The sequence below is a fragment of the Oncorhynchus mykiss genome, chromosome 10 (assembly GCF_057628025.1).
Source record: "Oncorhynchus mykiss isolate SJ-2025 chromosome 10, ASM5762802v1, whole genome shotgun sequence".
NCBI classification, from domain to species: domain Eukaryota; kingdom Metazoa; phylum Chordata; class Actinopteri; order Salmoniformes; family Salmonidae; genus Oncorhynchus; species Oncorhynchus mykiss.
This window is the reverse complement of record NC_143031.1, coordinates 5,048,607-5,067,160: the sequence shown is the minus strand read 5'-3', so window position 1 is coordinate 5,067,160 and position 18,554 is coordinate 5,048,607. Positions and strand designations below refer to the sequence as shown.

At 46.0% G+C, this 18,554-nt stretch overlaps 1 protein-coding gene and 1 pseudogene across 1 annotated transcript; one reads left to right on the top strand and one right to left on the bottom strand.

The window, feature by feature from the left end:
• The first annotated feature begins 14,760 nt into the window (after positions 1 to 14,760).
• coa4 (cytochrome c oxidase assembly factor 4 homolog) lies at positions 14,761 to 16,582 on the top strand. The gene is made up of 2 exons (XM_021617353.3): positions 14,761 to 14,884; positions 15,612 to 16,582. Exon 2 carries the CDS (start codon positions 15,630 to 15,632, stop codon positions 15,882 to 15,884), a length of 255 nt encoding a protein of 84 aa, XP_021473028.2. The 5' UTR covers positions 14,761 to 14,884; positions 15,612 to 15,629; the 3' UTR covers positions 15,885 to 16,582.
• Positions 16,583 to 16,836: 254 nt separating this feature from the next.
• LOC149979917 (olfactory receptor 8B8-like) lies at positions 16,837 to 18,258 on the bottom strand (annotated as a pseudogene).
• Positions 18,259 to 18,554: the final 296 nt, after the last annotated feature.

Genomic DNA, 18,554 nt, shown 5'->3' with positions numbered 1-18,554 from the left:
AGCCCTCCATCTCTCTACCTGGGCAGAGCCCTCCATCTCTTTACCTGGGCAGAGGCCTCCATCTCTCTACCTGGGCAGAGGCCTCCATCTCTCTACCTGGTCAGAGCCCTCCATCTCTCTACCTGGACAGAGCCCTCCATCTCTCTACCTGGTCAGAGCCCTCCATCTCTCTACCTGGTCAGAGCCCCCCATCTCTCTACCTGGGCAGAGCCCTCCATCTCTCTACCTGGGCAGAGCCCTCCATCTCTCTACCTGGTCAGAGCCCTCCATCTCTCTACCTGGTCAGATCCCTCCATCTCTCTACCTGGTCAGAGCTCTCCATCTCTCTACCTGGACAGAGCCCTTCATCTCTCTACCTAGGCAGAGCCCTCCATCTCTCTACCTGGACAGAGCCCTCCATCTCTCTACCTGGTCAGAGCCCTCCATCTCTCTACCTGGTCAGAGCCCTCCATCTCTCTACCTGGACAGAGCCCTCCATCTCTCTACCTGGTCAGAGCCCTCCATCTCTCTACCTGGTCAGAGCCCCCCATCTCTCTACCTGGGCAGAGCCCTCCATCTCTCTACCTGGGCAGAGCCCTCCATCTCTCTACCTGGTCAGAGCCCTCCATCTCTCTACCTGGTCAGAGCCCTCCATCTCTCTACCTGGTCAGAGCTCTCCATCTCTCTACCTGGACAGAGCCCTTCATCTCTCTACCTGGGCAGAGCCCTCCATCTCTCTACCTGGACAGAGCCCTCCATCTCTCTACCTGGTCAGAGCCCTCCATCTCTCTACCTGGTCAGAGCCCTCCATCTCTCTACCTGGTCAGAGCCCTCCATCTCTCTACCTGGTCAGAGCCCTCCATCTCTCTACCTGGTCAGAGCTCTCCATCTCTCTACCTGGACAGAGCCCTTCATCTCTCTACCTGGGCAGAGCCCTCCATCTCTCTACCTGGACAGTGCCCTCCATCTCTCTACCTGGTCAGAGCCCTCCATCTCTCTACCTGGTCAGAGCCCTCCATCTCTCTACCTGGTCAGAGGCCTCCATCTCTCTACCTGGTCAGAGCCCTCCATCTCTCTACCTGGTCAGAGCCCTCCATCTCTCTACCTGGTCAGAGCCCTCCATCTCTCTACCTGGACAGAGCCCTCCATCTCTTCCCATCCACTCCATCCTGAATTCCAGCTCCTTCCCTCTAGATGCAGGTACAGACTAACTAAGGTAAAAAATAAAAAAAATAAAAAATAGGGCCGGATTTATTCCGAATGCTGTATCATTCTGTAACTTTTAACAATTGTCGGACTAATTGCACTTAGCACTTTCACTATTTTGTTTGTGTAAATATCCTTTGCTATTCATTGTACATTTTTTAGATTTTACATGTTTTATGACTGCTGCAAGATGAATTACCTCTTTGAGGACATTTCAGTTTCCTGAATATGAATTGTATAATGTAGCGTTAAGATTTCCCTCCACTGGAACTAAGGGGCCCGAAGCATGAACCATGAAAAACATCCCCAGACCATTATTCCTCCTCCACCAAACTTTACAGTTGTCACAATGCATTGGGGCAGGTAGAGTTCTCCTGGCATCTGTCAAACCCAGATTTGTCCATTGGATTCATCACTACAGAAAACGCGTTTCCACTGATCCAGAGTCCAACGGCGGAGAGCTTCACACCACTCAAGGCCGACGCTTGGCATTGCACATGGTGATCTTAGGCTTGTGTGAGGCGGATCGGCCACGGAAACCCATTTCATGACGCTATCAGTCAACTTCTAACTTACATTCAATTACACTATAAAAATGACTTATCTTTCTATCAATTGGCTCCAAAGACAGAATTCCTCTATTGACTGGGCTACTGACTAATATTTTTCTGTCTGTTTTTTTTATGCATCTGTGTCATAAAATGTCTCAGCGCTTCTAGTAACACACCATGAGGGATAGAGAGACAGAGAGAGACAGAGAGACAGAGACAGAGATGGAGAGACAGGGAGACAGAGAGACAGTTGATGCTTCTAGTAACACACCATGAGGGATAGAGAGACAGAGAGACAGAGAAACAGGGAGACAGAGAGACAGAGAGAGAGAGAAAGAGACAGTTGATGCTTCTAGTAACACACCATGAGGGATAGAGAGACAGAGACAGAGAGACAGGGAGACAGAGAGACAGAGAGACAGGGAGACAGGGAGACAGGGAGACAGAGAGACAGGGAGACAGAGAGAGAGAGAGACAGTTGATGCTTCTAGTAACACACCATGACGGATAGAGAGACAGAGAGACAGAGAGACAGGGAGACAGAGAGACAGAGAGACAGAGAGACAGAGACAGAGAGACAGTTGATGCTTCTAGTAACACACCATGAGGGTTTGACAAGCAGGCCCGAGGCACTCTGTAGGTCTATGTGCTGTTGGTTTATAAAGCCATAAATATAATTGGAAATGATTTATTTAACCTTTCTCTGGCTACTTGGTATACAATTATTTTGAAAGACAACCTCAAGAGCAGAATGGTGGAAAAACAACAATTAGTTCAAGTAAACTCTCACGATAACTTCCATAAATTGGAGAGTATATTTGCCATTTTAATTACGTCTCTTTGGGGACATTCGGGGGCTTATATACATACAGATACAGCTGTTGGTGTTACTGCAGGGATCACGGACAGACACAGGGACACAGAGAGACAGAGAGACAGAGAGATAGAGAGATAGAGAGACAGAGAGATAGAGAGACAGAGAGATAGAGAGATAGAGAGACAGAAAGATAGAGAGACAGAGAGATAGAGAGATAGAGAGACAGAGAGATAGAGAGATAGAGAGACAGAGAGATAGAGAGACAGAGAGATAGAGAGATAGAGAGACAGAGAGATAGAGAGACAGAGAGATCGAGAGACTTGAATCAGTCATAGAGCCCATTGCCCTTTATGGTTGTGAGGTCTGGGGTCCGCTCACCAACCAAGACTTAACAAAATGGGACAAACACCAAATTGAGACTCTGCACGCAGAATTCTGCAAAAATATCCTCCGTGTACAACGTAGAACACCAAATAATGCATGCAGAGCAGAATTAGGCCGATACCCACTAATTATCAAAATCCAGAAAAGAGCCGTTAAATTCTACAACCACCTAAAAGGAAGTGATTCACAAACCTTCCATAACAAAGCCATCACCTACAGAGAGATGAACCTGGAGAAGAGTCCCCTAAGCCAGCTGGTCCTGGGGCTCTGTTCACAAACACAAACACACCCTACAGAGCCCCAGGACAGCAGCACAATTAGACCCAACCAAATCATGAGAAAACAAAAAGATAATTACTTAACACATTGGAAAGAATTAACAAAAAAACAGAGCAAACTAGAATGCTATTTGGCCCTACACAGAGAGTACACAGCGGCAGAATACCTGACCACTGTGACTGACCCAAAATTAAGGAAAGCTTTGACTATGTACAGACTCAGTGAGCATAGCCTTGCTATTGAGAAAGGCCGCCGTAGGCAGACATGGCTCTCAAGAGAAGACAGGCTATGTGCTCACTGCCCACAAAATGAGGTGGAAACTGAGCTGCACTTCCTAACCTCCTGCCCAATGTATGACCATATTAGAGAGACATATTTCCCTCAGATTACACAGATCCACAAAGAATTAGAAAACAAATCCTATTTTGATAAACTCCCATATCTACTGGGTGAAATTCCACAGTGTGCCACCACAGCAGCAAGATTTGTGACCTGTTGCCACGAGAAAAGGGCAACCAGTGAAGAACACACACCATTGTAAATACAACCCATATTTATGCTTATTTATTTTATCTTGTGTCCGTTAACCATTTGTACAGTGCCTTGCGACCTTTTGCCACATTTCAGGCTTCAAACATAAAGATATAAAACTGTATTTTTTTGTGAAGAATCAACAACAAGTGGGACACAATCATGAAGTGGAACGACATTTATTGGATATTTCAAACTTTTTTAACAAATCAAAAACTGAAAAATTGGGCGTGCAAAATTATTCAGCCCCCTTAAGTTAATACTTTGTAGCGCCACCTTTTGCTGCGATTACAGCTGTAAGTCGCTTGGGGTATGTCTCTATCAGTTTTGCACATCGAGAGACTGACATTTTTTCCCATTCCTCCTTGCAAAACAGCTCGAGCTCAGTGAGGTTGGATGGAGAGCATTTGTGAACAGCAGTTTTCAGTTCTTTCCACAGATTCTCGATTGGATTCAGGTCTGACCTTTGACTTGGCCATTCTAACACCTGGATATGTTTATTTTTGAACCATTCCATTGTAGATTTTGCATTATGTTTTGGATCATTGTCTTGTTGGAAGACAATTCTCTGTCCCAGTCTCAGGTCTTTTGCAGACTCCATCAGGTTTTCTTCCAGAATGGTCCTGTATTTGGCTCCATCCATCTTCCCATCAATTTTAACCATCTTCCCTGTCCCTGCTGAAGAAAAGCAGGCCCAAACCATGATGCTGCCACCACCATGTTTGACAGTGGGGATGGTGTGTTCAGCTGTGTTGCTTTTACGCCAAACATAACGTTTTGCATTGTTGCCAAAAAGTTCCATTTTGTTTTCATCTGACCAGAGCACCTTCTTCCACATGTTTGGTGTGTCTCCCAGGTGGCTTGTGGCAAACTTTAAACAACACTTTTTATGGATATCTTTAAGAAATGGCTTTCTTCTTGCCACTCTTCCATAAAGGCCAGATTTGTGCAATATACGACTGATTGTTGTCCTATGGACAGAGTCTCCCACCTCAGCTGTAGATCTCTGCAGTTCATCCATAGTGATCATGGGCCTCTTGGCTGCATCTCTGATCAGTCTTCTCCTTGTATGAGCTGAAAGTTTAGAGGGACGGCCAGGTCTTGGTAGATTTGCAGTGGTCTGATACTCCTTCCATTTCAATATTATCGCTTGCACAGTGCTCCTTGGGATGTTTAAAGCTTGGGAAATATTTTTGTATCCAAATCTGGCTTTAAACTTCTTCACAACAGTATCTCGGACCTGCCTGGTGTGTTCCTTGTTCTTCATGATGCTCTCTGCGCTTTTAACGGACCTCTAAGACTATCACAGTGCAGGTGCATTTAAACGGAGACTTGATTACACACAGGTGGATTGTATTTCTCATCATTAGTCATTTAGGTCAACATTGGATCATTCAGAGATCCTCACTGAACTTCTGGAGAGAGTTTGCTGCACTGAAAGTAAAGGGCTGAATAATTTTGCACGCCCAATTTTTCAGTTTTTGATTTGTTAAAAAAGTTTGAAATATCCAATAAATGTCGTTCCACTTCATGATTGTGTCCCACTTGTTGTTGATTCTTCATAAAAAAATACAGTTTTATATCTTTATGTTTGAAGCCTGAAATGTGGCAAAAGTTTGCAAAGTTCAAGGGGGCTGAATACTTTCGCAAGGCACTGTACATTGTTAAAATACTGTATATATATATATATATAATATGACATTTGTAATGTCTTTACTGTTTTGAAACCTCTGTATGTGTAATGTTTACTGTTCATTTTTGTTGTTTTTCACTTTATATTTTCACTTTGTATGTTGTCTACCTCACTTGCTTTGGCAATGTTAACACATGTTTCCCATGCCAATAAAGCCCTTGAATTGAATTGAATTGAATTGAGACACAGAGAGAGAGAGAGAGAGAGAGAGAGAGAGACAGAGAGAGAGACAGAGAGATAGAGAGAGAGAGACAGAGAGAGACAGAGAGATAGAGAGACAGAGAGTCAGAGAGAGACAGAGAGAGACAGAGAGACAGAGAGAGAGAGACGGAGAGAGACAGAGAGATAGAGAGACAGAGAGACAGAGAGAGACAGAGAGACAGAGAGACCATCTCTGACATAACCTCAAACTGCCGTGCGTGGTGGAAGACAGAAAACAGACAGAACAGGACCATCAACACTAAGGTCGACTCGTCTGTAATTCATATCAGTAAGTAGGACTAGACTATAGATGAGAACAGGACTATTCTACAGTAAGTAAACCTAGACTATAGAGGAGAACAGGACTATTCCACAATAAAGTAGGACTAGACTATAGAGTAGGATAGGACTATTCCACAGTAAGTAGGACTAGACTATAGAGGAGAACAGGACTATTCCACAGTAAGTAGGACTAGACTATAGAGGAGAACAGGACTATTCCACAATAAAGTAGGACTAGACTATAGAGGAGAACAGGACTATTCCACAGTAAGTAGGACTAGACTATCGAGGAGAACAGGACTATTCCACAGTAAGTAGGACTAGACTATAGAGGAGAACAGGACTATTCCACAATAAAGTAGGACTAGACTATCGAGTAGAATAGGACTATTCCACAGTAAAGTAGGACTAGACTATAGAGTAGAATTCTGGAATGACATGTTTGTCTTCTGTTAGTTCTGGAATGACATTATTTATCTGTTGTTTGTTTACTGTCTCAGTCAGGCAGTAATTAAACAGCAAGGAAACAGAGCAGCACAGTGTGTCCCGTGAGGTTTGAGCTTTTCTATGGGGTTAAAATCCTCAAGAGGATGTGGAACAATAGGAAATGATTAGTAGCCTCATATTACCAGACTGATGACTGCTATGCCACGAGGCTACATGATTAGCATACTTTAATGAAAAGATCTCTCCTAGGAAGCCCTAGGGGAGAAACTTGCACTAGCATACCGGGCGAGGTTGAAAGGGAGTTTAGAAGGACATCCTGCGGTCACAGCAACTGGGGAATGCTGGGAATGAGGAGTGGGTGAGCAGAGGGCATACAGATGGACAATTGAGCAGAAGGTGGTAGAGTATATCAGGGGAGCAACTTTCACGGGGACGGTGGGGGTCATGACCCCCCCCCCCACACCCCCCCCCCCCACACACACACACACACACCTTCAGAAATGGCATTTTCGCCCCCCCAGCTTTATCATTGCATTGTGAAACAAAAAGTGGCATTGTGTGTTTTAGGACCATGCGGACACCTCAGAGTGGTCGGGTAGACCATGTGAAGCTGGCTTTGTAGCTGGCTGGATTTAGGACCACGCGGACGCCTCAGGGTGGTCGGGTAGACCATGTGAAGCTGGCTTTGTAGCTGGCTGGATTTAGGACCACGCGGACGCCTCAGAGTGGTCGGGTAGACCATGTGAAGCTGGCTTTGTAGCTGGCTGGATTTAGGACCACGCGGACGCCTCAGAGAGGTCGGGTAGACCATGTGAAGCTGGCTTTGTAGCTGGCTGGATTTAGGACCACGCGGACGCCTCAGAGTGGTCGGGTAGACCATGTGAAGCTGGCTTTGTAGCTGGCTGGATTTAGGACCACGCGGACGCCTCAGAGTGGTCGGGTAGACCATGTGAAGCTGGCTTTGTAGCTGGCTGGATTTAGGACCACGCGGACGCCTCAGAGTGGTCGGGTAGACCATGTGAAGCTGGCTTTGTAGCTGGCTGGATTTAGGACCACGCGGACGCCTCAGAGTGGTCGGGTAGACCATGTGAAGCTGGCTTTCTAGCTGGCTGGATTTAGGACCACGCGGACGCCTCAGAGTGGTCGGGTAGACCATGTGAAGCTGGCTTTGTAGCTGGCTGGATTTAGGACCACGCGGAAGGCTCAGAGTGGTCGGGTAGATCATGTGAAGCTGGCTTTGTAGCTGGCTGGATTTAGGACCACGCGGACGCCTCAGAGTGGTCGGGTAGACCATGTGAAGCTGGCTTTATAGCTGGCTGGATTTAGGACCACGCGGACGCCTCAGAGTGGTCGGGTAGAACATGTGAAGCTGGCTTTGTAGCTGGCTGGATTTAGGACCACGCGGACACCTCAGAGTGGTCGGGTAGAACATGTGAAGCTGGCTTTGTTGCTGGCTGGATTTAGGACCACGCGGACGCCTCAGAGTGGTCGGGTAGACCATGTGAAGCTGGCTTTGTAGCTGGCTGGATTTAGGACCACGCGGACACCTCAGAGTGGTCAGGTAGACCATGTGAAACTGGCTTTGTAGCTGGCTGGATTTAGGACCACGCGGACACCACAGAGTGGTCGGGTAGACCATGTGAAGCTGGCTTTGTAGCTGGCTGGATTTAGGACCACGCGGACGCCTCAGAGTGGTCGGGTAGACCATGTGAAGCTGGCTTTGTAGCTGGCTGGATTTAGGACCACGCGGACACTACAGAGTGGTCGGGTAGACCATGTGAAGCTGGCTTTGTAGCTGGCTGGATTTAGGACCACGCGGACGCCTCAGAGTGGTCGGGTAGACCATGTGAAGCTGGCTTTGTAGCTGGCTGGATTTAGGACCACGCGGACACTACAGAGTGGTCGGGTAGACCATGTGAAGCTGGCTTTGTAGCTGGCTGGATTTAGGACCGCTCGGACACTACAGAGTGGTCGGGTAGACCATGTGAAGCTGGCTTTGTAGCTGGCTGGATTTAGGACCACTCGGACACTACAGAGTGGTCGGGTAGACCATGTGAAGCTGGCTTTGTAGCTGGCTGGATTTAGGACCACGCGGAGAATACAGAGTGGTCGGGTAGACCATGTGAAGCTGGCTTTGTAGCTGGCTGGATTTAGGACCACGCGGACACTACAGAGTGGTCGGGTAGACCATGTGAAGCTGGCTTTGTAGCTGGCTGGATTTAGGACCACGCGGACACTACAGAGTGGTCGGGTAGACCATGTGAAGCTGGCTTTGTAGCTGGCTGGATTTAGGACCACGCGGACGCCTCAGAGTGGTCGGGTAGACCATGTGAAGCTGGCTTTGTAGCTGGCTGGATTTAGGACCACGCGGACACTACAGAGTGGTCGGGTAGACCATGTGAAGCTGGCTTTGTAGCTGGCTGGATTTAGGACCACGCGGACACCTCAGAGTGGTCGGGTAGACCATATGAAGCTGGCTTTGTAGCTGGCTGGATTTAGGACCACGCGGACACTACAGAGTGGTCGGGTAGAACATGTGAAGCTGGCTTTGTAGCTGGCTGGATTTAGGACCACGCGGACACCTCAGAGTGGTCGGGTAGACCATGTGAAGCTGGCTTTGTAGCTGGCTGGATTTAGGACCACGCGGACACCTCAGAGTGGTCGGGTAGACCATGTGAAGCTGGCTTTGTAGCTGGCTGGATTTAGGACAACGCGGACACCTCAGAGTGGTCGGGTAGACCATGTGAAGCTGGCTTTGTAGCTGGCTGGATTTAGGACCACGCGGACACCTCAGAGTGGTCGGGTAGACCATGTGAAGCTGGCTTTGTAGCTGGCTGGATTTAGGACCACGCGGACACTACAGAGCGGGCGGACAGGCTGTGTGAAGGCAAAGCTTCTGAAAGGCTGCTGGAAAGGTATGAGAGAGATTAACACAGGCAGCTGCTATCTGTGTGTGTGTTGCGCTCTTTCTTTGAGTTGTAAAAGCAAGCTGAACAGGAACTGGCTACTCTTCAGTTGATATAGTTGACAAGGTAACTGCTGTTTACCTTAACAGGAAAAAACAAAACTAGTGTTGATCCCCAGTGCTGAGCTAGTGGTGTAACTGACATTGAACGTTAGCTAATGTTAGCTAGTAGCTACTACAGCCATTTCAGCTCTAGCTTCTAGCTATCTGTCACGTAGTTATAATAGCTACTTCCTATCGCTATGAACAACAAATGTTTTGTAGCATTTGTTTTGTCCATTTCAACAGAAGTAGATGATGTACCATTGATGTACTGTTAGAGAGTGAGATGGCAAAAAGTCGTACGTTGATAGCTAGCTCTTTTTGATCACACTAAACCTCAATCAATAATAATCAATAATAATAATCAATAATCAAAAATCGATATTCTGACATTTTTTTCAGTGCAAGTTAGTTTTTATTAGAGTCAGTGTATGTAAAGTGTATGTAAAGTCATTTAAGCTGTCAGTTTCCCTAGCTAATTCCCTACTTTTCACACTAACACGTTACCTAATAAATAGCTCTACAGGCTTCACTGTCACGGTACACAACACTATGCTCATGAAAAACATCCCCACAGCATGAGGCTGCTGCCACCACCATGCTTCACCATTGGGATGGTGCCAGGTTTCCGGCAGACGTGACGCTTGGCATTCAGGCCAAAGAGTTCAATCTTGGTTTCATGAGACGAGAGAATCTTGTTTCTCGTGGTCAGAGTGTCACGCGGGACTAGGTGTGTGTGCAGGAATCAGACGCAGAGAGAGAGTAACGGAGTAAAGTGCTTTACTATTGCACACCAAACTGATAAGCCCAATACAATACAGGGTTCAGGACACCATACCAGACAACCCAAAACCACAGGGTGTCCAGTATAGAAAATAAAATACACCACCACCTAATATGTACACACGTAACAAAAGACAATCCCGCACAAAACAACTACTACATATAGGGAAGCTAATTAAACCAGAATACACACAGGGGAAACTAATAAGACAAAACCAACAGACAAACGAAAAAGGGATCGGTAGCGGCTACGACGACCGCCGAGCACCGCCCGAACAGGCAGGGGAGCCAACTTCGGCGGAAGTCGTGACACAGAGCCCTTCAGGTGTCTTTTGGCAAACTACAAGCAGGCTGTGATGTGTCTTTTACGAGGAGTGGCATCCATCTGGCCACTCTACCATAAAGCCCTGATTGGTGATGTGCTGCAGAGATGGTTGTCCATCTTGAAGGTTCTACCATCTCCAGAGGAACTCAGGTTGGAGTCATTAAAACTCGTTTTTCAACCACTCCGCAAATTTCGTGCTAGCAAACTATAGTTTTGGCAAGTCGGTTGGGACATCCACCTTGTGCATGACGCAAGTCATTTTTCCAACAATTGTTTACAGGCAGATTATTTCACTTATAATACACTGTATCACAATTCCAGTGGGTCAGAAGTTTACATACACTAAGAAGACTGTGCCTTTAAACAACTTGGAAAATTACAGAAAATGATGTCATGGCTTTAGAAGCTTCTGATAGGCTAATTGACATCATTTGAGTCAATTGGAGGTGTACCTGTGGATGTATTTCAAGGCCTACCTTCAAACTCAGTGTCTCTTTGCTTTACATCGTGGGAAAATCAAAAGAAATCAGCCAAGACCTCAGAATTGTTTTTTAGACCTCCACAGTCTGGTTCATCCTTGGGAGCAATTTCCAAATGCCTGAAGGTACCAGGTTCATCTGTACAAACAATAGTACGCAAGTATAAACACCATGGGACCACGCAGCCATCATACCGCTCAGGAAGGAGAGGAGTTCTGTCTCCTAGAGATGAACGTACTTTGGTGAGAAAAGTGCAAATCAATCCCAGAACAACAGCAAAGAACCTTGTGAAGATGCTGGAGGAAACAGGTACAAAAGTATCTATATCCACAGTAAAACAAGTCCTATATCGACATAACCTGAAAGGCCGCTCAGCAAGGAAGACACCGCTGCACCAAAACCGCCATAATGACCATAATGACCAACGTTATGTTTGGAGAAAAAATGGGGAGGCTTGCAAGCCGAAGAACACCATCCCAATCGTGAAGCACGGGGCTGGCAGCATCATTTTGTGGGGGTGCTTTGATGCAGGAGGGATTGGTGCACTTCACAAAATAGATGGTATCATCAAACTATGTGGATATATTGAAGCAACATTCAAGATATCAGTCAGGATGTTAAAGCTTGGTCGCAAATGGGTCTTCCAAATTGACAATGACCCCAAGCATACTTCCAAAGTTGTGGCAAAATGGCTTAAGGACAACAAAGTCAAGGTATTGGAGTGGCCATCACAAAGCCATGACCTCAATCCTATAGAAAATGTGTGGGCAGAACTGAAAAAGCGTGTGCGAGCAAGGAAGCCTACAAACCTGACTCAGTTACACCAGTTCTGTCAGGAGGAATGGGCCAAAATTCACCCAACTTATTGTGAGAAGCTTGTGGAAGGCTACCCGAAACGTTTGACCCAAGTTAAACAATTTAAAGGCAATGCTACCAAATACTAATTGAGTGTATGTAAACTTCTGACCCACTGGGAATGTGATGAAAGAAGTAAAAGCTAAAATAAATAATTCTCTCTACTATTATTCTGACTATTAGAGCCGATTTGGACATATTTGTATAAAAGACTGAACATACGGAGCGAGATGCGGGAGCGGGAGCTTTTTGACCATACAGACATACAGACAGGTCATAATATGTATTTTCCATATCAAGTATTCTATGCTTTAAATTGATTGGAGAATCATTTATTTGTTAGATATAAGAAGAATTAACATTTGTGTTGCACCATATCCCTGGAATGATTGTCATTGAATGTTTGGCCGTTTGGAAACCTTGAGTGTGGACTGTATGGGTACCAAACAACCCCGCCTCAGGCTTGGGCAGTGGCTATGGTAAAGAGGAAAGGAAGCCACTACACTGACATTTCACATTCTTGAAATAAAGTGGTGATCCTAACATACCTAAGACAGGGGATTTTTATTGGGATTAAATGTTAGGAATAGTGAAAAACTGATTTCAAATGTATTTAACTAAGGTGCATGTAAACTTCCGAATTCAACTGTATATATATACCACTGACTAGATCTTTTCAACTATCTGTATTAATTCTTAAAAACAAATACGTTTTTATTTGTTTTTAAGAATTTATACAGATAGTTGAAAATATCTAGTCAGTGGTAGGGTGGGGGCAGTGGTGTATATCCCAGATTTCAATGTTAGAGTACGCAAGCGGTTAACTTATTATGTATGCGGCCGAGTTGATTATAGGTTTGAGATGGGTGGAGGAGGTGAAACCACTCAGAGCGTGGATCTGTTCCGATTCAGTGTTGAGTAGTGTGAAGACTGGCAGGTCGAATAGGGGAGACTTGTTTGTGGAGAAGATGGCGCTACTAATGGGATTGGAGAGGATGGGAGAGGATGGGAGAGGATTGGAGTGGTGCTTTTGCTGGGTTCCCGTACACGTGGGTGTGGTGGGTCATGAGGAGGCCGATGCGGTGAGTGCAGTGAGAAGAGAGGGGGGTAGATGTGCAGGTCCTGTTGGGCCGCGGGGAAGAAGGCTGATGTGGTGGGTAAGAGTGCTGTGAGGAGAGAGGGGGGTAGATATGCAGGTCCCACTGGGCCGCAGGGAAGAAGGCTGATGTGGTGGGTAAGAGTGCTGTGAGGAGAGAGGGGGGTAGATATGCAGGTCCCGTTGGGCCGCAGGGCAGTCAAGTCATTGATCCAGGCAAAAGGTCTCGATCTTTGGCAAAGGTAGTGGAATGCTAGTAGTATTTTAAAAGGTAGTGGAATGCTAGTAGTATTTTAAAAAGATAGTGGAATGCTAGTATAGTATAGTATTTTTATCGTGTGCTCTGGTCAGTAAAGGAAGAGGTGGGGAGTATGGAACGTAGAACACAGGAAGTTGTGTATGGAACGTAGAAAACAGGAAGTTGTTTTGCCACTTTGGAGTTTGTATGGTGTAGTGGGGAGAGGAAAGGGGAGGGTGTCTTGGTGCTCTATTTCACTTTCTTAGAGGAACAGGACTAACAAAGAGAATTTAGTGTAGGTGGCCTCACACTCCAGTACAGTAGGTGGCGGTGTGTGCACATGAAAACTTGGATGCGACCTGCCAACCCAATCCCAAAGAGGGGATATATATATAGCCTATATTCTGTGGGGTGAAACATTTACAACCTAGGGGTCTAAAAAATATAAATGTATATCTATATATATTGTTTAATTGAACCTTTATTTAACTTGGCAAGTCAGTAAAGAACACATTTTTATTTACAATGAGGGTTAACTGGTCTAGGAACAGTGGGTTAACTGGTCTAGGAACAGTGGGTTAACTGGTCTAGGAACAGTGGGTTAACTGGTCTAGGAACAGTGGGTTAACTGGTCTATGAACAGTGGGTTAACTGCCTGTTCAGGGGCAGAACGACAGATTTTTACCTTGTCAGCTCGGGGATTACTGTCCTAACACTCTAACCACTAGGCTACCTGCCGCCCCTACACTCTAACCACTAGGCTACCCTGCCGTCCCTACACTCTAACCACTAGGCTACCTGCCGTCCCTACACTCTAACCACTAGGCTACCTGCCGTCCCTACACTCTAACCACTAGGCTACCTGCCGTCCCTACACTCTAACCACTAGGCTAACTGCCCCCCCTACACTCTAACCGCTAGACTACCTGCCGCCCCTACACTCTAACCACTAGGCTACCCTGCCGTCCCTACACTCTAACCACTAGGCTACCTGCCGTCCCTACACTCTAACCGCTAGGCTACCTGCCGCCCCTACACTCTAACCACTAGGCTACCTGCCACCTCTACACTCTAATCACTAGGCTACCTGCCGCCTCTACACTCTAACCACTAGGCTACCTGCCGCCCATACACTCTAACCACTAGGCTACCCTGCCGTCCCTACACTCTAACCACTAGGCTACCTGCCGTCCCTACACTCTAACCGCTAGGCTACCTGCCGCCCCTACACTCTAACCACTAGGCTACCTGCCGTCCCTACACTCTAACCGCTAGGCTACCTGCCGCCCCTACACTCTAACCACTAGGCTACCTAACCCCCCTACACTCTAACCACTAGACTACCTGCCGCTTCTACACTCTAACCTCTAGGCTACCTGCCCCCCCTACACTCTAACCACTAGCACTTCACTGCCCTCAACTGATTTTAGGTCCTATATTTTTATACCTCAGAATATGACAATTGCATGTTTTTTTCCACACAGAAATAAAATATATAATTTATATTTAACAAAGTTAATTCATTTATTTCCACAAACGAAACACAGTGTAGATCTCGTGAGCAGTTGGTAGGTGTAGGCCTTCTACGCGGAACAGAAATGATGCTCGTCCTAAGTAGGCCGTGCACATTTAAATGTAACTCCTTCCTGTCCATTCTTTAAATACGTCCCCCATGTTATGAAATCCACGGGGGTAATGTGAATGTATTCAACTCTAGGATAAACATTCCAGGTACTGCTTTCAAGAGAGACAACGATTATGATATGTCTGAATGTTTAACTTTAGGCTAATATTGGCTGTTGCTTGTGATCTTTGCGTTAGCTTTCCGATTTTGTTTAGTGATTTGCTTCAATATACTTTCGTTACTCACCGAAGTATAGATGTGACTCGTGTGATGGCGGAACTTTTCTCCGTTTGTGTAAACTGTCGTCGTTTCTCCAAAATACGAAAGACACGACTTTTGAGTATTTTAACTACGAAATGCGTATCCAACAGAGGGGTATAGACCAGACGCAGACTTCTTTATCTTCTGGCCGGGGTTTAGAAACATATCAGTGAGAAATAATTACAAATCAATTACTATACACCTTTACAGGCACAGGGTTAGTGTTCCCACACACCACGTTACAGCGCTTGTTTACCAGTGAAGCTGGGGGGGGGGGGGGCGATTGTTAATTATCGTGATATTGTTTTGGATTATATTGTTTTGGTAAAAAAAAAAATTTGGGGCGTGAGATCTGTCATGATGTGCTGGTGTGTTTTCATTACTGTGCAACGGAAACGAGTGTCTATTGCACAAATTCAGTTAGGTCCACCCCCTGTTTTGTTCCATCTGCTAAACACGTGTATGTGACAAATACGATTTGACGTTGGTTCCTAGTAAATACACCCCTGATCTCTTTCAAGACAGCCTCTGTCTCTAATCCCATTAACCCCTCTATCCCCTACACCCTCCCAGACAGAGCTTCCTTAGGTAATGGCCTCCACTTCACCCCACGACCGGAGTCGTCGCCCCAGCGAGGACCAGGATGAAGAGGACCCAGTGGACCAGATGATCAGCAGGACAGGATGTGGGGAGCTGCACTACGCCGTACAGGAGTGCATGGCCGAGCACCAGGACTGGAGGAAGTGTCAGAGACAGGTCCAGACCTTTAAAGACTGTATGATGACCTTCCAGAAGGCCCGGAAGGAACAGCTGATGAAGCAGAGGCCGTCTACAGAGTCGGCTTAGAAGAGCATCGGGTGGTTTGGGTGTTTTCGTATCTGGACTGATAACTGAGATATCAACGTTTTAGTTTTGCCGCTGACATTATAATTGGTTAACGTGTCTAAAACAGTCTTTCCCAAATGGTGGATCGCAACTGAGATTTTTTGGGCCACAGCCCAAGACTGTGTCCGCGCCGACAGTGTCCGCGCCGACAGTGTCCGCGCCGACAGTGTCCGCGCCGACTGGGTCCGCGCCGACTGGGTCCGCGCCGACTGGGTCCGTGCCGACTGGTGGTTCACAACATTACACTTAAAGCTGTAGATGGATCTCAACTCATCAAGTTGTGGGAAAAGACACCGTTAAAACACCGTACTATCACACTGCTTAGAGCACAGACTGTTTGTCACAGTGTTTGTTATGACAGCGGAACTGTTTCTCAGACTGTTTTCCCTCTGGGCTTTCCTGATGCGTCAAGATTAATAACTGACGATTCTCTTCTCTAAATCAATCATGTGGTTTAGGGCTTTGTGTGTGTGTGTGTATGTGTTGAAAAGCTACAACATTCACATTTCATTCACAGCTTATAATTGGTTAAAGGGTGGATGGGTGTGTGCTTGCCCTAGAGAGGGAGAGAGATCAGTTCCTGTAGTGGCAGAGTTAACAGGCACATTTTAATGTGCTTGTATTCATTTTGACATTAAAAAAAAAGTATATGTCCCCATTTTCTTTGTCTTATTTTTATTTATTTGTACTTTTTTTAACTTCCATCACATTCAACCTTGTAGTTCAACACTGGGCCTTTTGTTTACAGTACCACATGTTACAGACTTTAACCACAGGGTGGCAGTATAACCCCAATTTTCCTCTCTAAATTGAAGGAAACTCATCAATCGCAGCCACATTAAAATGAGACTAGGATTGAAAGGGGGGGGGGGGGGGTAAATAAAATGAGATATATTATCAGACTATAAACTATTTACACACTTAAGTCATTTATTAATTTGTATTTTTTTATTGTGACAGGTCAACTTCTTATTGTGTTCAGTTTCCCAGTGCTCCTTTTGTATAGCTTTCTGATGGCATCCATGACCTCCTCTGTCCTCAGTGAGTATATGATGGGGTTCAACATAGAAGGCAAGGTCTGGGTCAATGAGTTGTTGATGATCCTGGCATTAGGATGTATGTAGCTGACTACTGCAGCTATGTTATTACCCACCATGGGCAGATAGAAGATGGCCACCAGAATTAGGTGAGAGGTGCATGTTCTCATGGCTTTACCCCTCTCCTCCCCCGTGGCGATCCTGATCAACGCGATGGCAATGCAGAAATACGTGAGGACTATCAGTACGATGGGGATACACATTACCACCAGGAAACAGACCCAAGCCATGATGTTGTTGAGAGAGGTGTTGTTGCAGGACAGTGCATAGGTTGGGCCGTGGTCACAGAAGAAGCTCTTTATCACCAGAGAGCCACAGAAGGAGAGGCGAGTTATGAGGCTAACAGTGAAGGATATCAAAGCCAGCGTGAACAGCCACAGTACTACTAGGATCATCACCATGGCCGTTCTGGTCACAATAACATGGTACCTGAGAAGAAAAATTAAATAATATATGTCATTTGGCAGAAGCTTGTATCCAAAGCAACTTACAACAGTGATGGGTGGCCCCAGCGGGAATCAAACTCACAACCCTGTCATTGCTAGCGCCAATGATAAAAATACGAATTTAAAAAATGAAGAAAGCTCTGTCTTTTGAACATTTATGCTTACCTGAGAGGAAAGACGATGGCAACGAACCTGTCGTAGGCCAGGGTGAGGAGAGAGAGAGACTGCATAGTCATGAAGACATAGACAAAGAACATGCTGCTGAGACAGGCCTCGTAGGAGATGTACTGCTTCTCAAACAGAAAAGTCTCTATGAGCTTAGGGATGAGAGCCGTGCTCCCACACAGGTCTGTCACAGCCAGGTTGAAGACTACGACGTACCTAGGTTAAAGATGGGGGGGGAGGGGGGGGGGGTTAAGAAAATGTCCTATTCATGTGCGATGCTCAGGCTTTTGAAAGTAAACAGATTGATGAGACCAACGCTGTTGCTAAGATAGAATCACTGGTCCCTTTGTTTAGAAAATCAAATGCAAATATGTATGTGATATTAGAATACTCTTGACCAAACCTTGTGTTGGAGCTAACAACATACTTGGCCGTGTGGAGGTTCCTAGCCAGGTAGATAACTGTCATGATGAAGGAGTTAGCCAGGACTGTCACGGCGTAGACCAGACCCAGGAACACGTAGTAGTATTTGATGTGAGGGATGTTCTCGAAACCATTAATGTAGAAATATGACGGACGGACGAATGTGGCATTGGAAGAGACAAGGACTGACTGCTCGTGAGCCATGCTGCAGGAATCAGGATGGATCAACGGTTAAGATACACTCCTGGTCTGCTTGTCTTAACTTGGGCTGTTTGCAGGAACATGCAGAGAGAACAATGAAAGGTCTGTTTGCGGGAACATGCAGAGACAACAATGAAAGGTCTGTTTGCAGGAACATGCAGAGAGAACAATGAAAGAAGAATGTTAAAGTGGTGTCGTAGTAAAATAACTCCCTGTGATCCGGGGAGAGATGAACGAGTGTAAGTTAAGAATACAACAACTAAACAAGTTACGACTACAAAAGACAAGTAAATTAATAA